The sequence below is a fragment of the Dicentrarchus labrax genome, unplaced genomic scaffold, assembly GCF_905237075.1.
Source record: "Dicentrarchus labrax unplaced genomic scaffold, dlabrax2021, whole genome shotgun sequence".
Classification (NCBI taxonomy): Eukaryota; Metazoa; Chordata; class Actinopteri; family Moronidae; genus Dicentrarchus; species Dicentrarchus labrax.
In genome coordinates this window covers 2,511,130-2,536,278 of record NW_026136715.1, presented here as the reverse complement: position 1 = coordinate 2,536,278, position 25,149 = coordinate 2,511,130, and the positions used below count along the sequence as shown (strand labels likewise).

Sequence of the window (25,149 nt, the reverse complement as noted above, 5' to 3'; positions counted from 1 at the left end):
AATAACAACCGGGCGATCATATATTATCACTAAGATTCAAGCAGATTTACCAGTATAGTAAACAGAAAGAAAGTGGTAAAGTAGTGCAGCCCGCCATTTGCTTGATTTGATTGGAAAAGGTGAAAATATTGTAACTATTATGGTTATATTTCTAGCTGTGCGACTCTGTGTGATCGACCCTTTGGATTCATCCGAGTCATTTCTTTACAGCGGCACCTAACCCCTAACTGCTCCCCGGGCGCTTAGTCCGCCCACTGCTCCTATGTAGGATGGGTTAAATGCAGAGGCCAAGTTTCATTTCATGTTTGTAAAAGTGCTGTAAAATGGTGTATACATACTGTAAAAAGACTTTCCTTTCCTTTTCAAACCAACGCTGTATCCTGCTTTATACATCTGTGACTGAGACCAACGCAAAGCTGGCCTGCAGTTACGTTACAGCTGTCTGTCCATCACTGACAGCATTTATCACACTGCCTGTGACGAGCTGAACAGCACATCGCCTGTTTTCCACCAATAAACAAGATCACAACACTACTTTGACGCCAGAGAGAGAGAAATTGGATTTGACATTTTTACAGAACAAGGCTCGATGTGATGCTCTCCAAAGCCATTTTATAGACAGATGATGTCATTCTTTTTATATCCAGACTTCTTTGTATAGGAAGATAATTTCGACTTCTTTTAATGGCGGATGGTATTATTCAAAAACAAGAAGACCATTTTCTTTTGCATCGGACTCATTCTTGTGACCTTATTCTCTCGCATAAAAGTCGACATTCAGGCAATTACAATTTCATTTGAGTTATAGAGTCTGCTTGACACCACGAGGCGTTTGAACTCCTCCACTATTTGGATGGTCGTTTTTTTTGTTGTTGTTTCTATATATTTTCCTTTTTTATTTCATAATTTTCTCTTTTTTAATTTCTTTTACATTTTATTTGCTATTATTTTAAAGTTCCATAATTTTTTTATTTCTTTTTTACATTTTCACTGCATATTGTTTTGTGGTAATTGAATATTTTAATGACATTGGCAACTATATTATTGTTATTATAATGCTATTTTACACACCTACTGTATATGTCATTGATAATTACTGCACAAACTGAAACACTGAGTGAAATAATGAAAGATCTTTGATCATATTTTAGAGGGTTGATTGTTACATTTCTACCACAAACACTTGATTATATTTTTACTGTTTCAATCTTTTGTTTTTCTTTATATTTCTCGGAAATCCTACGAAACTTGTTTAATATGAATTAATATGAAACGTTTTTTCAGTGATGAAATAAATACATAAAGGGTTAAAAGAAAAAAAGATGGTGATTTCACTGTAACTCAGTGTTCATTGGCTCATTAAAATGCCCTCCTGTCACAGTATCTCTGGCTCTGTCACTGCAGTGAATGATGTGATGTTCGGGTGACGTACTGTCCTCTCCGGAGTATCCGGTCCCAGTATCTGGTTCCGGTCCAAATCCCAGAGTGTTGACGGCCTGCACTTTGATCATGAACGGTGTGTACGTTCCTGTGTTGTTTACAAAGAACGGTGGAGACTTTACGGTCTCAGAGTTCCAGTTTGGACCATCCCCAACCTTCTGCCATGACACTTTGTACATGAAGCCCTGGCCGTTATGCGAGCGCTTGTCCATCTCCTGCAAAGACCGGAATATAAAAGAGATTTGGATTAAATTTTGGCACGCATGCATCAGAGAATATTGACACACAGATGCACACAAATTGAAGTACTCACATCCCATGTAATGACCAGAGTGTTTGGGTCTATGGACTCACTGCGCACACGACTGGGGTTACTGTAAGGAACTGGAGGATGGAGATGGACACAAAGATAGAAAACATTTCAAAGACAAAGTTTGACAAATATGTTTATTTGCTGAGAGATAGATGAGAAGGTTAGAGATGGAGCCAGCAGCTTGTTAGCTTAATTTAGCATGAAGACTGGTCAGCCTGGCTCTAGTAGGTGTGGGGATCAAAATTTCTGCTTGAATGAAAATCTATCTCTAAATATTTAGTGTCTGTTATCACTTACCAGCTGGAAGCGTGGTGTATTCTTCTGAGGGCTGGCTGGGGTTGCTTTTGCCCATTTGGTTGACGGCGATGACCCGGAAGCGGTATCTGTAGTAGGGGTTGAGTTCCATCTTCAGGTGGTTGACCAACCCGGACATTTTGCTCCACTCCACCCACTCCCCGTCGGTTTCCTCGGACTGATGCTGAATGTGGGCCTCTACGATGAACTCTGAGAGGAGACAAACAATATGATGTTAATACTACTTCCTGTCAAACGCTTCCTGTTTATTCTGTGAAGGCTGCTGGAAACCGTCCGACCGACTGCAGCTTTCTGTCGCCGCCTCCTGCTGCTGCTGCCTGATCTTGTCCACTTTCCAGGCGAGGCGCAGTTAATTTCGAATGAGCCTTAGTGTCTTCCCGTCTTTAGGGTATTCAGTGTTTTCCCACCTGCTGTGTGCCAGTTCTCTCAGCTCTTTGTGTCTCAGTACCTTTGTGTCTTATCTCCATAGTGTTTATCCTTCTGGTTTACTGGATTACTGCCTGTTACTGCCTTCTCCCATCACATTTGTCTGCCCGTTCTGCCTGCCTGTGTACCAAACTGATTTTGGCAAATTACAGACTGTGTATTTTTTGTACCAAGGTCCTGTATCCAGAATGAGGGACAGCTTGCTCTCTCTCTCTCTCTGTCTTCCCTCCTTCTGTTTACATTCTGGAAATAGTCAATACTTAAAGCTACATGTTGAAGATTTAACATATTTTGGAGCTTTTTATACCTTTATTTGATAGGGCAGGTGATGATAGACAGTAAAGGGGAAAGATAGAGGGCAGCAGGTTGGAATTGATCCCAGCTGTAAGGACTCCTTTAGGAGGTGCACGCTCAACCAGGTGACCTACAGTGTGTCCCATGTTCAAAAGTCTTAAGCTTAGCTGGAGCTTTAAATACGTTCCAGACATGTAGATGAAGAGAAATAAGTGTGTGTGTGTGTGTGTGTGTGTGTGTGTGTGTGTGTGTGTGTGTGTGATCAGTACCTTCGATGGGGCTGTTGTGTGAGTGTCCTGGGACCCAGGTGAGAGTGAGGCTGTAGTCTTCAACATCAGAAAAAGTCAGATCTTTGGGAGGGTCCGGCCGTGCTGAGGGTCCAACAGAAAACTGTTAGTGATAAAACTAAAACACACACACACACGCATTTCTCAGTCTCTAACACACACACACACACACACACACACACACACACACACACACACACACACACACTGTGACATACCTAGGACAGTGATGGAGCCAGACGCAACCACGTTGTCCAGCTCAGTGATGACCTGACAGGAATAAGCCGCGTTGTCTCTTGAGTGGACGTCTGTCACTTTCAAGGTGCCGTTGTCGAAGAAAGTGTACCTACACACACACACAATCATGGATAAATTAAGGTTTATAATGGCAGCACAGTGACAGCTGCGTAGGCTAGTGCAAGAAGAAGAAATATGCATCTTATGCTCGATGTAAAGACAACTGTTTGAGCTTTAGGTTTAGCTGTGGACTGAAACATGTCAGTGTGTCTGTTTACTTGTCATCTGGTGACGACTCCTGCAGTTTCTGTCCATCTTTCCTCCAGATGATCTGGGGCTCCGGCAGCCGAGGGTCTTTGGAGAAGCGACAGTCCAGCAGAGCGCTGTGTCCTGTGGCCACACGCAGGTGCTGGGGGCTCGTCACTATCAGCGTTCGATCTGATGGGAAAATACAGCACAGGTCACTGTGTGCAGGTGTGATGGCATCTTTATTTCCACTGAGCTCATATTGTCCTTTCAGGTATCTACCTCATGTTAGACTTCACAGTGGAAATAAATAATAATAAGTGTAAAAAATAGTCCAGTATGTTAATCTTAATGTATTTTTATCTACAGGTGAAAAGTAGCCTCACATCATGCAGTTTCCTTTCTGCCATTCTCACACAAGCTGAATGTTTTAAATAGTGACACCATAACATCTTTTAACTTCAGTAGAGTATCGATGTATCAGTCCGTCCATCCCTATTTTAAAAAAATATCAGGGAATCAGTGCAGCTTCCTCCTTCAGGCAGTGAGGCTCTTAAATTCTTCCACAACAATTCATTATGCAGTTAATAAACAACAACAAACTAATACAAATCCTTGAACATTAAGAACTATATATATATATATAAGTTGATTCTCTGCTTTCAGTTTCTCATAAGATTTCACAGTAACTTGTCACGGGTGCTCTCCCCCTTCCGGTCAGTTGGAGCTGATATTTGTGGCGAGGGTGTGAGACTCACTGTAGACCTCCAGGTAAGCAGTGATGGAGATGTTGGTGTGTTTGATCGAGCAGGTGTACTCCCCGCTGTCACTGTGACTGACGTCGGTCAGCTTGATCGTCCCATTGGTCAGCAGGGAGACGCGGGTCTCCGACAGCAGAGAAAGCTTGTCCTCGCCCTCCCTGTAGAGAAACACACACACACACACACACACACAAACACACACACACATATTGATCGTGACACGTGTTCATCAGAGTCTTTCAGGGTTTATTCCGACATTAGACGCTCCGAATGAACCACAGCAGTAAATCCCACTAACTCGATCAATGGGAGTGTGTTTCCTGGCTCATCAGTCAATGGATGATAGACGGAAGAACATCAATAAATGATGGACCAGAGAAAGAGAAGCAATAACAGTTTGAACACTGTGAGCATGATGTTTAAAGCCCATAAAACCTCTCACCTTAGACAGTGCAAAGAAACCTGTAACTGTCCATCTTTTTATGCTGTGGGTTAAATGTTGCTGCAAAGTCTTCTCTACACTGCCAATACGTAAAGAAAACTAACTAACTATCATTTTATTCTTTTTGCTTTAAGACAGTCAAATTTAATTTATAAAGATATTTAGTTTAAGATAGGGGTTCCAAACTTGAGGTCACCAGAGCTTCACAAGGCCTTCTTCATTGTAAGGGATGTAAGAAAACTGCAGTAAATCTATACAGGAGAGCTATATCTAAGAATTCTCTTAATTTCTGGGCATACTTATAAATTAAATGATAGATATTTATTATTAGATTAGATTATTAGTTTTATTAGATTATAATTAAAAATATCTCATAGGATAAAGGGACGGTGAAGACCTGAACACACACTATATTCACAGAGCCTTCACTCTTTGATGAACAGCCTCAGAGACCAAACAACCAAAGAGCTAAAAGAACAAAAGGAGAAAACACAGAATTTGTCAAAAAGAAGCCTATTAAGTACGTATGATTGTTAAGAATACACATAAAACATAAAGAATTATATAAAAAGTCTAGGTCTAACAAATATAAATTTATCTCATTAAACCCCAAATTCCCAGACATATTACAGCGCAGGAGACCTCACTGCGTGCATACAGTACTGATCTGTCCTTTCATGTCTGAGGAGTTTGAGGTCCGGTGTGAGACAGACTGCTTTTTGTTTATGCAACCACCTGGGGGCGCTGCTCCTCTGAAAGTAAAAACCTGGGCCTGTGTCACAGAAACTGATCATAGGGACTGTTTCAAAGAATATTGAGAACACTCAGTTTCACTCTATGAGAAATGAGACTCTTGAGTAAATATGTTTGTCACTGCATTATAATAATTATTACGATAATAATCTTTATCAAGCTTCAAGCCATTTGTGGTCAGTTGTAGGAATGGTCAGAAGGCTGGTGCAGGGGTTGATGTATGAGGGAAAACACGTTAAATTGAAAGGACTGCGTATGTTTTCCTGTGTGTACACTGATTTCTACACCTACATACAGAGTTTTATGCATCTGGCCCTGGTCATCCTAATTGAAGATGTAAACCTTTAAAAGCACCTCAAGCTTAAAAAAGGCTCAGGAATTTCCTGAGTGTAAAGTGTTACTCAAACAGGAAGAAAGAGTGCATTTGTTTGGGACTGTTTTGATATAAAGTACCTGCAGACACAAAGGTTGTAGCTTCTGGAATAAGCATTAGTGTACAGCAGGAGTTTGAATCGTGTGTGTGTGTGTGTGTGTGTGTGTGTGTGTGTGTGTGTTTCTCACCATGTGACGTGGGGTCGTGGGGAGCCAAAGGATTCACAGTCCAGACTGACGGTCCCGCCCTCAGTGACTTTGGCCACCACTCCGTCAGAGGACAGGATCTGAGGGGGGAGCTCTGAGAGACACAGAGGACGGAGGTGAACGTCGTTACTAAGGGCTCACACACTGATTGGTCTGTGCAGACGCGCTGCGGCGGGAACGTACCGATGACGTAGAGGTAGGTGTTCAGCAGGATGGAGCCATGCTTGTTGGTGGCCTCGCACTGATACACAGCCGTGTCAGCGAATTCAACATCCCTCAGTATAAACACACCGCCGGACACGCTCCGACGGGGGTCATCATCCACCTCTATGCAGCGGGGGAGGAGGAGAGGGACGGTAAGAAAGAGGAAGAGGAGGCGGTGAAGAGGTTAGAGACAGGAGTCCGACAATAGTGTGAGTTTGTCAAACAGAAACTCTGAACACAAAGAAATGTTTAACCAAGAAGCTGCAGCTGTTACACTCTCTGACCCCCCCCCCACTATTCTTTCTTTCTTTCTTTCTTTCTTTCTTTCTTTCTTTCTTTCTTTCTTTCTTTCTCCTACTGTCCCAGATGATTGTCCATATTTCCTCATTTTGCACAATGTTCTAGGATAATATCCTTATTTAGAACAGTTGCCGTCTTCTGGGGAACGTTTCACTGAACAGATGTTCACATTTTGTCTTTTTCCAGAAAAAAAAAAAAAAAAGTAATTGTTTATTACTTTTTGAGTCTCTAGTTAGAGCTCTAGGTATCGTATGATTTATACCTCTAAAGATGTGTTGCTTTAACTGAATATGGCTTATTTAGTTTTGATCATTGCTATTATTTGTATAGTACTTACGTCTTTGTTGTAAATTATTGTAACTATAGATTTATCTGTTTAAAAACTCTCTCTGGGAGTCAGTTGAGGATCCATTTCAACTAAAGTATCCTGTCTAATTCATCTGAGCTTAAGAGGCTGTCTGTAATATTGGGCTGAGTGGAGCCAGGTAACGATCACTCTTCCCTGAAATCGCTCTGTGGTCATCAGGCATCGTGTGATATAAAGACACAAACTTAAAGTTCAGCTCTTCAGGACAAAGAGTTACTGGCTCTAGTTATTAAGCCATAGTTCTGGTCTTCATTATACAATTTAACTCATCAAGTCCTCCACAGTGTGAACTGTACTTGTATGGCGCCTTTCTAGTCTTCAGACTTTTACACTACAGCCACATTCACCCAACATAAACAAATTCATTCACACACAGATGCACAGCAGCAGCATTTTGCTCAAGGACACTTCGGCGTGCAGCAGGAGGAGCCAGGGATTGAATAAACAAAATTCATTAACATTAAAAAGCAGCCGTACCTGCGACCGGCTGACCGTTGATGCTCCAGATGACGGTGGGGGTCGGGATGCCTTCAGCCTGACAGTCCAGTCGCACAGTCTCCCCGGGAGCGTACAGCAGGTTCTGAGGCTCCTTCACCCAGTAGGGAGCCGCTACAAAAAAAACCCAGCAAGTTTACAGCAGCAGCTATCAAACCCTGAGATTCTAAAATCCCATTACCCTCCTATATGAGTCACTTCTTAAAACATACTTTTATTGGAGAGCTTTTCTTGATTTTACTTCTTGAATTGTACTTTTTTTCCTTAATTGTGTTTGCTTTTTTAATCAGTTTTCATGTTTTATCTGGTTGAAAATTTCTTTTAAAACCTGAAGATTTTATGAGCTGTATTTTATTTTTTTGTGACGCACTTTGTAACATGGATTTTGTTTGTTTTTAAATACATGAAAATCTCATTTAATCATGATTTAAAATCTATTTCCACTGGCTGCAGCCCCCTCAGCACCCCCTTCTTTATAAAGCTTACGAGAAAATAACCCTGATTATGTAATCGGGGTCGTTTGGAGGCCACAATTTTTATAAATTTATAAAAAGCCTGTTTTATCAACTTGGGCCTTGGAGTTTGGGAATTTAACAGGCATGGAGGGTCTAAAAATGCAAGTGAGTTGCATTATGGGAATTGTAGGTTCCAGTGTTTTTGTCAACCAGTCCCAAATCGTCAAATACTGCCGTAGGAATCTCTCTTCTTAACTTAAATTCATTTAAACGTGCTATATAAATAAACTTGACTTGACTCTTCGTCCTCAATTTTGAGCATTTGTTAAAAACTCCCCCAGCTGAACAAAAAGTGTCCCTTTAAAGTTGGTGTTTTTATTCAGTCAAAAGTTTACCGGCTTTAATTTAAAGTTGTTAGTAAAGTTTTTCCATCCTCTGTGTGCAGCCTACCTTCCACAGTGACGGTGAAGGAGCTGGAGATGGACCCGTGGCCGTTGGAGGCGATGCACTCGTACTCCCCGTCATCTTCCTGGGTGATGCTGTCGAACTGAAGCCAGCGGTTGTGTCTTTCCAGCTTGCCGCTCGTTTCATCCAGGCGACCGTCCTTCTTTTTCCATTCCACCCTCGGAGTGGGTCTGCGGACACAGAGGCAGGGATCACAATCAGAGACACACATAGAAAGATAGAAAGATGAGACTTGAAAGACAGAATTGATCTCGGAGGGAAGGGCGATGGATGGAGATGGATCGATAGAGAGACACACGGAGGAAATTAGAGTTGAATGAACGCAGGTGATCGTGTTAATGACGTAATATCCTATTTGATCATTAAGGCGAAATCATAATGACACTCCATTTATCGCCATGGAGACGGAAGTCTCATGGGAAGGAGGATAATTAGAGCCAACACAAAATAGAGACGGCACAGAGGAGAGATAAAATGATTTAATAAAAAGGATTAGTGTCAAACCAGTGTGTGTGTGTGTGTGTGTGTGTGTGTTACATGACTGCATTTCATGTAAGACACATGTAGCATGTAGCGTTCACGTGTTGTTAGCTTAGCCTTGATGCTTGTGCCACATGGACGAGCCTAACACATAGCATATCTAAGGAAGTTGACAGAGGCTTGCTCAACTGTTATTGGAGCACAGAGCAAAAAGGGGCGGGACTAAGAAAGGGTCAATTAGTGGACAGAGCTTCCAGGTTTGTGTTGTAAAAAGATCTGTGTGTGTATTCAATCTGATACTGATGTCAAGTACGACGGTTTGGGAATTAGATTTAGCAAGCAACTATCTTTCTCGGCTCTGATTGGTTGTTTGTGTTCGGACACAATGGACCATTAGGAGCACTGGGAGGAGCCAGATTATCTGTCTCATTATCTACTGTCAGGATGTAGTGACAGTTTCAGCAAACATGACAAAAAGTTATTTTAATAAAAGTTACCTACTGCAGCTTTAACCTCTCACCGTCTGCCTCGGGCTGCAGATCAGTGGCACTGTGTACGTGAAGCCATTCCTTTATTTGTTGAGCTGTTGTTGTTGTCACGCCCAATTGTGATTGGAAGGTTTATCAAAGCGATGAGACCAGTGATGTGATTGGCTGAGAGTGCATTTATTAATCAGCACGCAGCTCTTTTACACTCTGCTGCACATCCATGAACCAAAACAGCAGGTGGAGACGTCCCCACACAGCCCGAGCACCCAACACCTAGCGCTTTACACTTGTTGTGCTTGTGTGATTCAAATATGGCCCTGTGTCTGTTTTTAAAAATATACCAAAGTTTCTAATAGTTACACACATTTGTATTGTTACATTACTGAAAGGGGAGTGTATTCCAACTCGCGGCCAGTTAAAAGGTCTGTACTGAGGGGATATCTTCCATCATCGTGACCTCAACTGGTCACATGGTCCTGCTGGATGAAAGAGTTTGTGCAAAGGTGGAAAGAGTGCGGGTAGAAAGACACAGTGTGTGAGACAACCTCACACACACTTTTACACACACAAACACACAAACACTGAGAACCTTACAGGCCTCCGGGGATACATTCAAGGGTGACGCTGTGTCCACTGAGGGCCAGCACAGGGCTGTGGGTGCTAGTGGGACGGAACAAGTGGGGTTTTCTACTGTGAGGGACATCATTACCTGGAGAGAGAGAGAGAGAGAGAGAGAGAGAGATATGAAATCAATACACACTAAACTGTTGATGTATTCATTATAAAAGTGATTTTATTTGACTGGTTTTAGATCAAACTGAAGGATTAACACTGGAATAAATATGGGACTATCCAAGGTGGTAATACATTTCTATTTGTCAAAGATAAAGACAGTTTACAGAAGATTACAGACTGGATATTTGACAGGTTTTATTTTTATATGATATAATATCATATGATATACAGGTCTGGATACAATTTGGCCAAAATAAATAAATTAATTCATTAATTCACAGAAATAAAACTGGCTACAGTGGCTGCCATGTAAAGTTAGCTAACAGCCCCAGATTGTTATTCTGTTCTGACAGCATTATGGAAAGGATCTCTACAGAGCTGTCTAATAACCAGAAACAGATATAATATCGCTCAGCACCAGACTCCATGAACAAAATGGTCATTTTCACCTCAGCGTAACATCGTAACTTGGAAGACTCAGGACGCCTTTACTCCACTATATCTTTACAGAGCAGATGTTGATGTTATATTTTTCCTTTTGTGACTCTGTAACATATGAGCAGGTCCAGATCTCAACCCAGATGGGAGAATCTGCTCTCCATCAACACTAAATGAGGGAATATCTGTAGGAAGAATGGTGTTCATCACTACAATTGTTTGACTTGTGGTGACTTTACTTTGGTTTTCTTAAAGGAACTTCACGCTCAGTGTGTGTGTGTGTGTGTATGTGTGTGTGTGTACTCACTGGACGTGACAGTGAGGGTGACAGCGGTATCTGGGAGAACAGTCCTGGCCGCTGTATACTGGGCGTTGCAGATGTAGTCGTCCCTGCTGTCTGTCATTTTAAGATTGGAAAAGTACAAGTTCCCGTCCAGGCCGACCATCACTCTGTCACTCTGCATGATGTGCACCATCTCTGAGAAGAGCAAGAGCCAGGAGAGAGAGAGAGAGTCATATATTCTCCTCTTTTTCATATAATGTGTAGTGAGCGTGTGAATTTCCTAAACGTGCAGAAGTGAAACAAAATCTTTTGTTTTGTTTTTTTAAGTGGCTCCAAGTTGGAGTGCACTGCAGTATGGATTTTCTTGTGTGAGTTGAACAAAACTGACAGCTTGAAAGGCACTATTTCATTAGACAGGCAGAGAGAGAGAGAGAGAGAAAGAGAGAGAGAGAAAGGGAGGACAAGAAAAGTAAAAAAAAAAAAAAAAGAAGAGCCCAAAAGCATCAGCTGATAGTGCTGCATTCATTAGCTTGAGTGGAAATGGTCTGCAATGCAGTGCAGTGATGCAAATCCGTCCGACGCGGCCCTCAGCTCCAAAATCCTACAAAGCTGCTCAGAGTTTATACAGGGACAGATTAGAAGTGAGAGGCAGGAAGACCAGACAAATAATAGAGACAATGCGTCCGTCTGTCTGTCTGTCACCCAGAGCGGCTAGGCTAATAAATTGGACAGAACACACGAAGCTGAGACGAAAGACAGACTCACTCTTGTCCATCCAGTGGATGTGTGGAGGAGTGGAGCTTTTTGGAGGGTTGCAGGACAGCATTATGCTTTCTCCAACGTGAGCTTGCAGCTTTCTTTTTTGTTGTTTTTGAAGAACTGGTTGAGCTGAAACACAAAGCGACAGAACATCATCATCATCAACATCTTCCACATTGGACTGAATCTCACTACAGCGTCCTCTGATCAGACTTTAGACAGCCAGGATCACCCTCTGTCCAAACACAACAGTGCTCACTCTGATCTCTTTGCTGCGTTTACACTTTAGTTGCGGCTGTAAATGATGCAGCAGGATGCTGCAGGGAGGCCGCAGTGAGTCAGTGCTCCTTTCTTGCTACACAGTTGTTCTTTTTCACCGTGCAGCTTACTTTACAGTTTGTCTTTACAGAGTGGTTTCATACTGTATAGTGTTTACAGTAACTGTTGCTGCATTGCTATTGATCAGAGGAAATGGGATAATGGATAATAATTGCAGAAGCCACTATTATTACAGTGTTATTAGTGTTTACGAGCACTTGGGGTGGCAGAAGCTTTATTACTTATTTATCAATGACTTTAACTTTTTTCAGCATTTATCAAACACTGAATTAACTGTTTGTTCAGGGAATTAAATGTGAGATGTATTACATTATGATTAATTTCCTTTCCTAGACTAGATACTTGATGAATCCTGATGAATCCTTATCTTTGACTGATGCTCAATTCAAATAATTAGCTGTATATAGATTAAATGTTTGGGAATGAATCCTGAGAGGTACCAACAGTGTTCATCCAAGTTAGTTAGCTTAGCCTAACCACCTGACCCCCTGTAACAGCAGAACTTGTTTTTACTCTTTGTCTGTTGTACACATTAAACAAACATGATATAACATGTTAATAATGAGCTTTAGAGGCGTTTGTACAGTTCAGTTCAACCTCCACCATATGTTGCCTGAGAGGTGAAATTCAGTGGAAACATTAGAGACTCAGACAGGCAGTTTGTGTCAGCAGCACAGTGAGAGGACTCTGTTGTTGTTCTTTCAGAGTGAAACAGTGGAAGTTACCGCCCTGCAGTTCGTTTATACCCTTCAGCTGATAATACGTGACTTCCTTTTTATATCGATTCTCTGACCGGTGTGTGTGTGTGTGTGTGTTTATCGGAGGCTGTCTTCCCGGCACTGCCTCATGCTTGGCAACCCCCCGTGTGCTCTCCTGGCCGAGTGACGTCACAGTCTCCAGGAAATGGTTGCCACGGTAACAAGAGATGAGAGAGCAGAACAGGTGGCCCCAGTCAACCTCACTCATGAGTCACTGAAGTGTTTATGTGTGTGTGTGTGTGTGTGTGTGTGTGTGGGAGGAGAAGAGATAGACAGAGAGGAAGAGGAGGGGGTTTGTGTCTTACTGTACATCCTTTATAACATTTCATTCATCTGACTGCTATGAATCAGCATGTGTGAAGACCATGTACAGTATGTGTGTGTGTGTGTGTGTGTGTGTGACTCACGCTCCACGATGACCCGTACGGTTTGTGTGACGGCAGTCCCCAGCATGTTGGAGGCGTAGCAGCGGTAGTAGCCTTCGTACTGAGTGAGGAGGCCCTCGCCTTCGGCTACCAACGTCCCGGAGTTATTACGCTCCGATCCAAAGACCAACCCGTCCTTCATCCAGCGGTAACTGCGGAGAAAAGGAGCGTTTTTTGTCACATAAAACAAGCAATTCAAAGACAGATTAACAAGCAAGTGTGATGGGCTGAACACCTAAAATCCACAAACCCTGGCTGTGGCTCTTCCTACTGAAGATGTAAATCTTACAAATATGTTTTTTTAAAACAAGGTTTCTTAAACAGTGCTGTAGTTTCCAGTGAATCCTACTAACGGATATTGTGTGTATGAAACGCCACTGTTGTCCAAAAACTATTAACAACACATCAGTGAGACACACTGTTGCACGTTCCTTCACACTGTAATTTATTCAGACTCACTCCCACGTACACCGGCTTTCTGCCCCAAATACTCAACTGGGGCACCAAATGTGGATTAATCCGCCACTGAAAATAGTCCTTCATAAATGCACTATTTCCTTCAGTTTATGTAACATTTTCTTAAACTATTACTGTTATTTGTGAGTTATTTTATGTATAGCTGAGAGTTACAAACAGGAAAGCACTGAGAAACAGACACATGACTAGTTTTGGTCTTACAGAATATCGCCAGCCTTAGTCTTTAAAATAATACAAGTGAAGTTTGAAAAGCGGTGAGTTAGGTTAGAGAGGATAGAGGAGAGGAGAGAGCAGGCAGGGAGGAGTGGGAGGGATGGAAAAGACAAAGAGAAACGGAAAGACAGACATGATTTTGTTATTGCACTGATTTTATTAGAAGAACATTTATCGCCATGCCAACAGAAAGGCCAGAGGGAGGAAGTGGACAAACATCCAGACACATACATATGTCTCATTTATCCATTATATTTGTCCACTCTGCTGTGTATAGCAATTACACACACACACACACACACACACACACACACACACACACACACACACACACACAGGTCTGGCTGCTGTACGTACGTGGGTTTTGGGGTACCAGAAGCCTCACAGGGAAGATTGATGTCCTCTTGAGAAAAGGCTGTGTACGATATCGGCGTCTCTTTCAGCACCGGAGGCTGTGACACTGAACACACACACACACACACACACACACACACACACACACACACACACACAGTAATGAAATACTACATGCAACTGAATGTACAGTAATTACCACTGAGTGCAGGCAAGCACATACAAGAGCACACATATTATTATTATTATTATTATTATTATTATTAATAAGAGATCAAGTAACCGAACATGTTCATCTGAACTGGATGTTATTTAACACTATTATTACAGTGTTAATAGCTTTTACTACCACCTGGCAGAAGCAGAATGTTTCAACCATTCATCCATTACTTTTATTAATGCATGCAACTGTTTCCTTATAACTAACACTAACCATTTAAACTGTTTATTCACTAACTATGTTAACTATCTTTTTCACACATGTACTTTCAACTAACCATTCAAACATTTATCTGTTTGACCTACTTTTCTCTCTGTGTTTTACCTATTTACTTTAAGCGGATGCTAACAGTTTAAGTGGTTACTTTTAACTAGGTATCTATTTCAACCTTGTATCTTTAACCACCCCATTGTTAGCTAATTGTTCAGACTTTCCATTTGCTTGCTAACTATTTCAAACACTCAACTGGCAACGCCGTGTTCAAGTATTACAGCTGATTCAATATGTGAATGTATTTTTGGTTTGTCATTGCTAGTTTTCCCCATCTCTTGATATTTGCCTTTTGCAGGGTTGAAAGAAGGTCTGAATAATTCATACCAAACATTTTCTAATTTCTGGATCATATTTAATGAATATGATCGAAATAAATAAACAGCATATAATGGACTGTGGCCACATCCTGCTGTGAGTGCCTGGCTGATGAGCTTAAAAGCAAGCTTGCATTTAAAGATGCATAGTTTCACGTCCGTCTGTCCGTTCGTTTAATATGAAGCTGGAGTCGGCAGCCAGTCAGTTGGCGTAGCTTAACCACCTGACCCCCTGTAACGGCAGAACTTCTTGTTTTTACTCTTTGTCTGTTGTACGGATTAATGACATGTTAATTAATGAACTTTAGAGGTTCTTGTACAGTTCAGTTCAGATCGTGGATCAAATGATTGTCCCTCAAGGGGAAGTCTGATTTGCAGTAGAGGGCAAAAAAAAACAAGCAAAAACCCCACAAACACAACATGTACAAGAGCACATGGGGCATTAATCACAACAGTTACAGAAAAACAACCACATGAAAAAGATGTATCTGTTAAAAGCATCAAACCATTGGAGTGGCAGCCACCATAAAGTGCTGCCCAGTGCAGACGAGGGTCGCTGTAAATGAAGTGCATTTATTGCCCCTCTTGCTTTTTTAATCTTGCCTTTCACAAAACCTGTCTGTCATTGATATCTGCTGAACAAAGCTGCTGTGTGCCAATTATTTTATCAGCACACTGACTCTGTTTGACCTGAATGGAACAGAACCTTAATTAGCATCATTGGTAACACCATACAATTTAATGTAAGAATGGCTGCTGTCCTTTTTTTTTTTTTTTACCCCATTGACAATCAAGGATTACATGCATTTTTGGGGGGTTGAATAAATAATTTTAAATTAATTTAAAGCTGCAGCAGGTAACTGAAAAAAATTGGTTCCTCTGGCTCCTCCTAGAGCTCCTAATGGCACCTGCAAGAATCCACCAGGCCTAAATGAAAACAACCAATCAGAGCTGAGAAAGATAGTTGACTGGTGAATCTCCTTTCCAGGTTGTCGAATACCGACGCTGGGAATGAGACTCAACAATCAACTACCTTCTAACCACCAACCCAAAGTGTCTTTCTGTCTTTCTCGGCTCTGATTGGTTGTTTTCGTATGGGCCTGGTGGATTCTTGCAAATACCATTAAGAGCACTAGGAGGAGCCAGAGGAACCTGATTTGTTTGCATATTATCAGTCTCATGTTCTACTGTCAGGATGTAGTGACAGTTTCAGCAAATATGACAATAAGTTATTTTTTTATAAAAGTTACCAACTGCAGCTTTAATTCCAATGGTCACTCATCTATTTTTCTCCAAATGTTGCCCATCTGACACATAAAATCAATGAAAATGTTGGAGATCAGGTTTTCACTGTCTGGTCTGCGTGGCTGCCATACTGCAGACGGATGACGGAGGACGAACAGTCAGAGATACAGCAGCAACAATAAGACAGACCTCCATCATCTACACCACAGCTCTGAGGGATTGACGTGTCACTGACATAAAGGGTCAAGAGCCATCACACACTTCTTCATTGTCAGAACAAGGAAGGTCACTTACTGTTTTTCACTTTATCTGTTTGTCCACAGGTAAGCAAGGAAAAGAGGGAAGAAAAGGAAGCACTTAGAGAAAGGTTTTAGTTTAAAATGCTGTAGACTCACACAGATCTGAGCTCAACATGCGGATGTTGATGGCAGATTTAAAACGCTGTTTCCAGAGAAGGAGAACTTTTATTCATTTACTTGATTATAAGTAATGACAGTATAATGACTCGTCTAAAGGAGTTGTCTTCTCTCAGTTTTCTGACTCAGACTTGATGGCGTCCCTGATCAATTTACATCTTTCCCCTCTGTGTCCCTACCCTTCCCTCCCTCCATCTTTCTCCTCTACACTCATCTCTTCACCTTCCCTGTCCTCCTTCATCTATCTCTTTCTCTTCACCACCCCCAGTCTCTCATTTCCATCCTCTTTCCATCCCTCTCTTCTTCTCATCTCTCTTGCTCTCTCTGCCACACCCCGAGGAGGAGGTCATTGGCTGAAGGTCAAACTGAACCCGACTCCTCCTCTCATCCCCTCTTCCTCTCCTCTGGGACCATCTTGGCAAATGCCTGCTGACCTTTGAACTTAACCTCTGAAACCGGAGGTCATTCTAAAGCTGATTGTGAGGAAAGGTGTGTTTGTGTATGTGCTTATGTGAATGTGTTTAAATGTTAAGTTTCTCTTTGTTAAGACTGTCTGTGTGCAACATTTAGCCTTTGTACGTTTTTAGGATTTATCACAGGACCAAAGCAAACAGACGGATTAACATGGCAAGAAAAGGACATGAAAGAAGAAAAAGAAAAAGAAGTAGCACCATTCCTTTCAGCGTGCTATGAAAATAAATGTGATGACACTTTGAAACCGTGAACAACACGTGTCGTCGGCAACATGTGATGTTTTATTTTTGTAACATATCTTGTGTGTGATAATGTACGCAGACTTTTAAAAGCACTCAACAGAAAACAATGTAAATAATGAAAAGTGGCCGTAAACCTATGAGGTTACGACATTATCTGTGAGTGCTGTGTTTCTATGTTAATTGACCCTTCCTAAGTCCCGCCCCTTTTTGCTGGCTTTTGATCAACTATTGATCTTTATTAGCTAGCTAACAAGATTTAGTGGCATACAGAGGTGTAGTTGCAGATTGCAGCTCCTTCACTTCACCCTCCCCTTCCAAACACAAGGGAGAAACTGTGGTTTGGAAGAGCGAGAGGGGGCGGGGCTTAAGAAGGGTAATTTAAGTTTGAGGATAATGTTTAAAGGAAATGATACTGAATGGTGAGAAATGCTCGTGCTGCAGGAATACTCACAGTTTTCGGGGATTTGGATTGCTCCCTGAGCGAAGGGAGGCGTGGAGGAGAGGAAGGACAGAGGGAGGAGGAGGAGGAAGATCAGGGGGAGGGTGGGGGAGCACGGCCCCCTATAGCCCGTCCACCGACGCTGTGACACACACATCTCTCAATGTCCCATGAAAAGTGACGCAAGACACCCACACACTCATCAACACATAAAACACACACCCTCCCACCTCGTGCACACACACACACTCCAGGGACCTCCCAGACCCTCTGGAGAGTGGAGCCCAGAAAACAACTGTGTTTCAAGATGTGTGTGTCGCTTTCACAGCAAGTCTGTATAAGGCTGTCTGCCTCTCTCTGTCAGGTCCACAATCCCTTCTCCGGCTGCTGACATGGGGGCGAGGGGGGGGAGAAGAAGGCGGGAGAGAGGTGAAGAGAGGATTGACCGCGAGAACAAAGGAGGGATGAGAGGGGAGGAGGGGAGGGCAGGGAGAGAGCAGAAAAGAAAGCAAACACATCATTAATTTCATCAAACATAAGTCATTCCAGAACAAGACAAACATTAATCTACTCCAAAGGGGAATTCATGTTGACCTACAAATAAAATATTCACAATTAACTCCAGGAAATGAGAGTGTGTGCTGACAATTAGTTTTTTATATTTATGAATCAAAATATTCACAACATACACACCATTTTAAGACAAAAGGACGCCTGTGTTTGTATGTGTGAGTGTCAGAGACGAAGGGTTCAGGTCATCCTGATAAAGACAGAGAGATCAGATCAAAGCAGCAGGAAACATCTTCTCTACTAATGACATTACAAAGAGAGACTGTGTGTGTTTCTGCCACATCGACTGCATTTCCATTCATCTAAACATCTTCTCTTTTGTCCCTGGCTGCTGACTGAACACTGACCCGTGACAGCAGGAGTGTTGGGGGGGGGTGAAAGCAGACACAGATGGATCAGGCTTTCCCCCTTTGTTCCTTTCTATCGCTGCCTCGCCGTGCAGGCCAAAACCCCAGCGCTCCAAATTTGGTCGTTTTCTTGTTTTTACTTGCAGTGAGGGATTACACGCGCCTCCTTGGGTTCAGCTTAAAGCTGCTGAAATCCTTTTAGAAATCCGCTCTGCACTTTTAAAAACTCACATTCGCTCTAAAAATAACCGACCGGCACTTCAAAGGCCTTGAAATCAGGCTGCGGATCCATTTATGGGAATATGTTAATGAAACAAAACAACTGATTCAAGGAGTTCCCTCTAATGAATAAACAACAGTGCTCATTTTCCTCCTGCTGGAGTTTCCTACAGAAACCTCGTCTCCTAGGAATTATGTGTATTACAAATTCAAAATCACGTTTTGCAGGGAAACGTAAATTACATTTCCTTGCAACATTATTTCTAGTGAAGGAAGTGCTGGTTGGTAGTTGTGGGGTGGTTTGTGGGTGTACAAAGCCCAGAAAAGTGTGGTTAGGTAAAGGCAACAACCAAAGTCATTTCACATTGGTTAGAAAAGGTTATGGTCTTGGTTCAATATTGAAAAAGTCACTTGAAGCAGCAACTGCTGTGACCACGGCTCCCATGGCGGTTCCCTCGCCCCAAATTCAATGTCTTTTTTTTATATTCTTTCTGTTATGTATGAAATAATATCTGTGGTTAACACAAGCTTAAGAGAGTTTCACGTTTTGTTCAACGACATAAAATACCTAATACCCTAACTGTGAATTTATATGTCTTGCTAACAAGTGGCTGAATGAGACTACAGAGGTCGTTGGCGACTTATCTCCTTACAAGTCAGCCTTTACACCCTTGTTACAAACTATTCTAACTGAAACCTTCCAACTTGTAAAGTTTATTACATGAGTTAATGTGATTTTCAACGGTGGTGTCGTTGAAGTAATGCGACCGTTGTGTAGTTTGTTCATAGCTTCTGGAGATCGCATTCACGCTTCATTCATAAAAAATTCAGATTCATAAAATTGGAGTTTGTTTGTGAAGATTATCTGGCTGAACAAAATGTGTAAGAATCATCAATCAAGTTCGTCACAGATATTATTTTCTACACAATCGAAAATCCAATGATGAAGTCCCGTTGGCTTTTTGTCGAAGGAACCACAAAAACACGTGATCCCTGCAGCACTATGTTACACAATATCATCTACCTAAAGTCTGCTGACATTATCTAACTTTAACAACCATTATGAACAACACAAATTTAAAAAGAAGAATGCGTTATGTTTGCTGTCAAGAGGAAAATAATTCTACTTTCAAGGTTAAGGAATTTTAGCTTAAAATAGTAAACACATCCTGTCTCCTGCTTCAAGTGTTTTAATATTCAAACTGGGCCACATTATTTCTCTAATCTTGACAAAGTTTGAGTGACTGAACATAATCATAAAGATGTTTAATCATGCAACGAGACGATATTGTTGGAGAAAGCAAATGAAACACGTAGCTGAACATTTTGCCAACGTTTAGTATTTTGTGACAACACAATGATAATGATAATTATTAATGGTACAATGTTTTACAATGTTCACCATCTTAGTTACGGTGTTGGCATTTTAAAATGTGCCTGTTGTTGTGCACTTATTTGCACATAAACCAAATTGTGATGGTGATGATGGTGCCTAAAGCAACAATAAAAGCTTATGAACATTAGAGATGAAGAATATCTTCATCATCAGGTTCAAACTGGTCAGACTGGACTGACACCCGTCTGAAATAAGAACAGACAACAAGGGCAGAGGAGGTTGCAGAAGGTGTCATAACTTATCAATCTCTGAGTGTAACCGGCTGGAGTCCTCTGCCAAGGCTCGTCTTAAACACACACACACACACACACACACACACACAGGGTGAGGGGCAAGGAGTGACAGCTGGCTAATGTAGACCCCCTCCTACATCTAATAATTACGCAACCTGTCCCCATCACACATCTCTCTCTCTCTCTCTCTAACACACACACACACACACACACACACACACACACACACACACACACACATACACACACACAGATAGACAGGAAACATACATGACCCCCATTTCAGCTCCTATTGTTGTCAGACACTCACCAATCTACTCTGCTGTTGTTGTAAATTATGACGCCTGACTCCCTCTGTCTCTTTCACACACACACACACACACACACACACACACACACACACACACACACACACACACACACACACACACACACACACACACACACACTCATCTGCCCTGCTTCATGGTCACTTAAACACACACTCACACCCCACACACACACACACACACACCTGCCCCCGGCCTTTGGGGCTGCTGTTACCTGCCAGGCTCATTTCCAAAATAAATGACCCGGACAGAACAGTGGGACATAAATTGTGTGTGTGTGTGTGTGTGTGTGTGTGTGTGGGGACCATTAACGAGGAAAAGATAACGACCAGCAGTAGGGGTTTCGCCGATGTAATGAGCGCAGACAGAAAATGAATGATGTGTTATGAAAATGTCCCAGCATGCTCCAGTTCCAGTAACGATATCCAGCATTTACACTGATTCTGGTTCGTGGTTGTAAAAAAAAAAAAAAAGAGGTTATTCACATGGACTTCCTTTAATTTAAATATTCATGGACCGCCTACTGTGGCGCTGAGTTAAGGAGGGGGGTGGGCCAGTGCTCATTAATGAATTAAGTCTTAATCTAAAGGGGCATGATGGCGAATCGTCTCCTTTTCAGACAAGGAGTGTGTCTGCGTGTCCGTGTTGAGGCTGCAGCTTAAAGATACTTGACCTCTGCTGACAACTTACAATTCACGGTGCACAATGACATTTAATTCGCAGTATTGTTCACTTTTCATCGTCCCTGTCGCCATTATGGGCCTCTTGAATTGGATCAGACAGGGAGCCATTAGAGAAGTGTTCAGGATTTAGAGAAGAGTGATGTGCAGGAAGAGAGTGCGGTGAGTTGGAGCATCCGTGGTGCAGTATAAATATCAAAGATCAGAGTGTACAGCCTTGTGTTCAGCTGACACTGGCTTTAGTTCCCCATGTACAGACCACAATGCTGTACGTCTAAAAATCATATTACTAAATACAGAGCTGAGTCAATTAGTCCATCAACAGAGAATTAATTGCCAACAATTTTGATCATGGATTAACTGCTGGAGTTTTGTCTTTTTAACATAGAATATTGATTGTTGTTAGGTTTTTAAACTGTCAGAAAACTGAACTTAGCGGGCTTTAGGGGCATGCACTAGACCACTGAAGCATATTCTTAGACAATTATTTCGCAACTTTTATTGTGTACCCCTGTAAATACCAGTGACTTCGATGGTTGGTACGGCCGTGCTCACCAGAGGAAGCGGTAGGTGTACTCATGTGGACTGAAGTGCTGGACCATTTCAGACACTGGGTTGGAGTCAATTAAACCACATAGAGGTTTAACAAAAATTTCAATAACAAATAGATTTCATGTCTAATTGACTTTTCTGAGATTGCTGAGGGGTAAGGCTATACTGGATATGTTATTTTAAATACAGCGGCCCCAAACGGAAGTCATGTGTCAATCTGTGTAGAACGTCTGTAAGTGGAAGTCATGGAACTGTTAGCTGTGTTTAAACAGGGACCCTAAACACAACAACAGGTCTAAAAGTGAGCCTGCGGGCAGCCATATTTCTGTTCTGTACCACTTAACATTGAACATACTGTACCAATTTCCTCCCTCTGTCGCCCCCCCCAGCCCCACCTCCTCCAGAGTCTTTAGCCGTCCCATAGAACCTGAGGGGCTTTAGAGGGCGGGCAGGTGGACCAGCCAGTCCACCGGGAGGGAGGCCTGGGAGGAGGGGAGGCAGGGCGGGTGCAGGTGGGACAGTCCATTGGGAGGCCTGAGGCGGGGGGAGGAGGTGAAGGGGACCACATTGAAGGCGGGGGGGGGGTGCAGGTGGACGGATAGAGCGCGACAGAGCGAGAAATTAATTCATTGATAGATTCCGATCTGCAGGAAAGAATTGGGAAGTGTGGATGGAGAGATTAAGCAAAAGCAAGGGAGGAGAGAGAGGATACTTCCCCCTCAGTGCGCACACACACACACACACACACACACACACACACACACACACACACACACACAATGAGACACATGAAGACGAGGAAAGAAAGAGCTATTCCCAGTTTGTCCCTCCCAGTTGGCTGCGTGACCTAAATTCACCTAAATTCATTATTCATTACATACCTCACATTTACTACTCCACACACACACACACACACACACACACACACACACACACACACACACACACACACACACACACATATGCTGACCATGCTACTGCCTGGAGCAAAGACCAACCCTATAGGTGATTTCATCTAGTGTGAGTGTGTGTGTGACAGTCAGTCTGTAGATCACACTGCTGATGTCCTTCACATCAGGCCTCATGAATATATAATATATGTCATTTTAATAAAGCACCACTTACATGTCTGTGAATGGGAGTGTGTGTGTGTGTGTGTGTGTGTGTGTGTGTGTGGGAACCCTGTCACCTTTACATTACATTCAGATACCACTATTTTGGAAAAGCAAATAGGTTTTAAAAGAATATGTTAATGTTACCTCGTAGTGTAACTAATTACTCATACATTTACAGTTACTTTAGTTAAAACATGACTCCTGTTTTCACCTCCTACTGAGCTGAAATCCAACAGTCCAATCACATCATTGGATTAGTGTTACGATCGTGAAGGAAACTAACATTACTTTGATTTTCACAAACAAAACTGGATTGTAATGGAGGACAGCAGGCTACAATATGATATATACTGGATGAAATGTGAAAGCGGTCAGGGGCAACAGAAGACCCTCAGGTAAAAAATTATTTCTCTAAATGACAAAAGATTTTGTCTCATTAATTTGAGCCAGGTGTGCTTTTCATTTAGTATGTAGCAGAAAAGTAATACAACTACTATGAAAATGTAGTATCTGGGAGGCTGAGCTAGTGTGTGTTTGTGTGTGTGTGTGTGTGTGAGCTTTATCTCTGTCAGTATGTATATACTGTATTTAACTAACCCTGTCTCCTAGAAATTACATTTGTATATCACTGAATTGTTTACATAATTACATTGTAGTGTCAACCTACCAGGATGATATTTATGTAACACGGTGGAGCAGGACTCTGAGGGTCTGAGGTTTGCATCCAGAGTACAAAAGCACATTGGTTAACTTAATGTTTATAAAAGAATCTTATGTCTCGAGTCAAACATAATTCCTAGGTGACAGGGTGGCTATAACAGTTATGCATCCTTGGATCATGTGCTGCAGAGTCTTGAATAATGTAACAGGATTTGTGTGCTATGTGCAACCATCAGTGTAAGGGATGTATGAGAGACAGACAAAAACAATTGTGCAACATCTGTGCAGCAGATGGAGGAGAGGCAAATATGTAATGTATGTAATTTCAACATATCCAGTTCCCAGCACTCTTCTTCTTTCTGGGAACTGACACACTGCGTTGTTTCCTGCTTTATGATGGTCACCCCTCTGATGTCATCGTCCTGTCACCACCACCTCCACACACTCAGATACTCTCAGCCACGTGTCTGTGTTGAGCTGCCATTGTGTCCGAGTCTAACTAGACTGTGAGTCCCCGTGGAGGAGAGGAGACGAATAACTCAATAAACACGAGGAGGTTTCTGACCCTGGAACAAAGCACATCAACTGTTAGGCCTCCAACCACCCGCCGTCTTCCCTCTTCCTTTCTGTTTGTGTCTGTTCCTCCATCATTACCCACTTTTCTGCCGTTCTGTTGGCGTGTGCAGCTCCTCTCTCTGGCTCTACACCAGTGATATGTCTGTGAAACTGCTCTAGGCAAGGCTTAAACATGAAAACCGGCCTGTCTTATCAGCTTCAACCATAAAAGAAATGCTGTAATAACGAGAAGAGCATCCAACCCCCATTAACTGAGACACTGTGGATTGGTACGATCACCAGACGGTTGGTCGGCCCACCACTTTGGTCCAGACTGAAATATCTCAACAACTATTGGATGGATTGTCATGAAATTTGGCTCCGACATTCATGTTCCCATCAGCTCGAATGAACTTTACTGAATATAATTGGTTTGATTATTTCTGTAACTTTCCCAAACTGACAATCCGACTTTCACACCAGGGTTGAAACTTCTCTCTCTAGCTCTCTTCATTCATTCTTTTAAACTCTTTCTGTCATTTTACACATGAACAACACTGTGAAACACTATGAAGGAGGCGATCCGCTTTTGATCAAGCAGGAAACATCACTTGAAACCTGGTTGTGTCCTTAACGACAGATTGATTCAAATCAAACATCAGATAAAGAAAAAGACGTGAAAAATGGGTGAGCAGCAAGAGACAAATAACTCAATTAACTATGATCTGTGATATGTAGCTGA

General features: G+C 42.2%; 1 protein-coding gene across 6 annotated transcripts in view; it reads right to left on the bottom strand.

Annotated features, from left to right (window-relative positions):
• LOC127377951 (neural cell adhesion molecule L1.1) overlaps window positions 1-25,149 on the bottom strand; it is a 46,889-nt gene that overhangs the window by 11,391 nt on the left and 10,349 nt on the right. For 3 of the 6 annotated variants that reach the window (XM_051426305.1, XM_051426302.1, XM_051426306.1), the window contains 18 exons: window positions 17,764-18,138; window positions 16,475-16,489; window positions 14,132-14,234; window positions 13,067-13,236; window positions 11,569-11,691; window positions 10,828-10,998; window positions 9,942-10,056; window positions 8,365-8,549; window positions 7,442-7,573; window positions 6,277-6,420; window positions 6,076-6,187; window positions 4,317-4,477; window positions 3,591-3,750; window positions 3,294-3,421; window positions 3,058-3,159; window positions 2,051-2,257; window positions 1,754-1,824; window positions 1,433-1,655 (listed from right to left, as the gene is read on the bottom strand). In XM_051426305.1, coding sequence (XP_051282265.1) covers window positions 1,433-1,655; window positions 1,754-1,824; window positions 2,051-2,257; window positions 3,058-3,159; window positions 3,294-3,421; window positions 3,591-3,750; window positions 4,317-4,477; window positions 6,076-6,187; window positions 6,277-6,420; window positions 7,442-7,573; window positions 8,365-8,549; window positions 9,942-10,056; window positions 10,828-10,998; window positions 11,569-11,691; window positions 13,067-13,236; window positions 14,132-14,234; window positions 16,475-16,489; window positions 17,764-17,908 — 2,467 coding nt within the window. In that variant the 5' untranslated portion in view covers window positions 17,909-18,138. The remainder of the gene's footprint in view (window positions 1-1,432; window positions 1,656-1,753; window positions 1,825-2,050; window positions 2,258-3,057; window positions 3,160-3,293; window positions 3,422-3,590; window positions 3,751-4,316; window positions 4,478-6,075; window positions 6,188-6,276; window positions 6,421-7,441; window positions 7,574-8,364; window positions 8,550-9,941; window positions 10,057-10,827; window positions 10,999-11,568; window positions 11,692-13,066; window positions 13,237-14,131; window positions 14,235-16,474; window positions 16,490-17,763; window positions 18,139-25,149) is intronic. The other 3 variants (XM_051426304.1, XM_051426303.1, XM_051426307.1) reach the window with 2 other exon arrangements.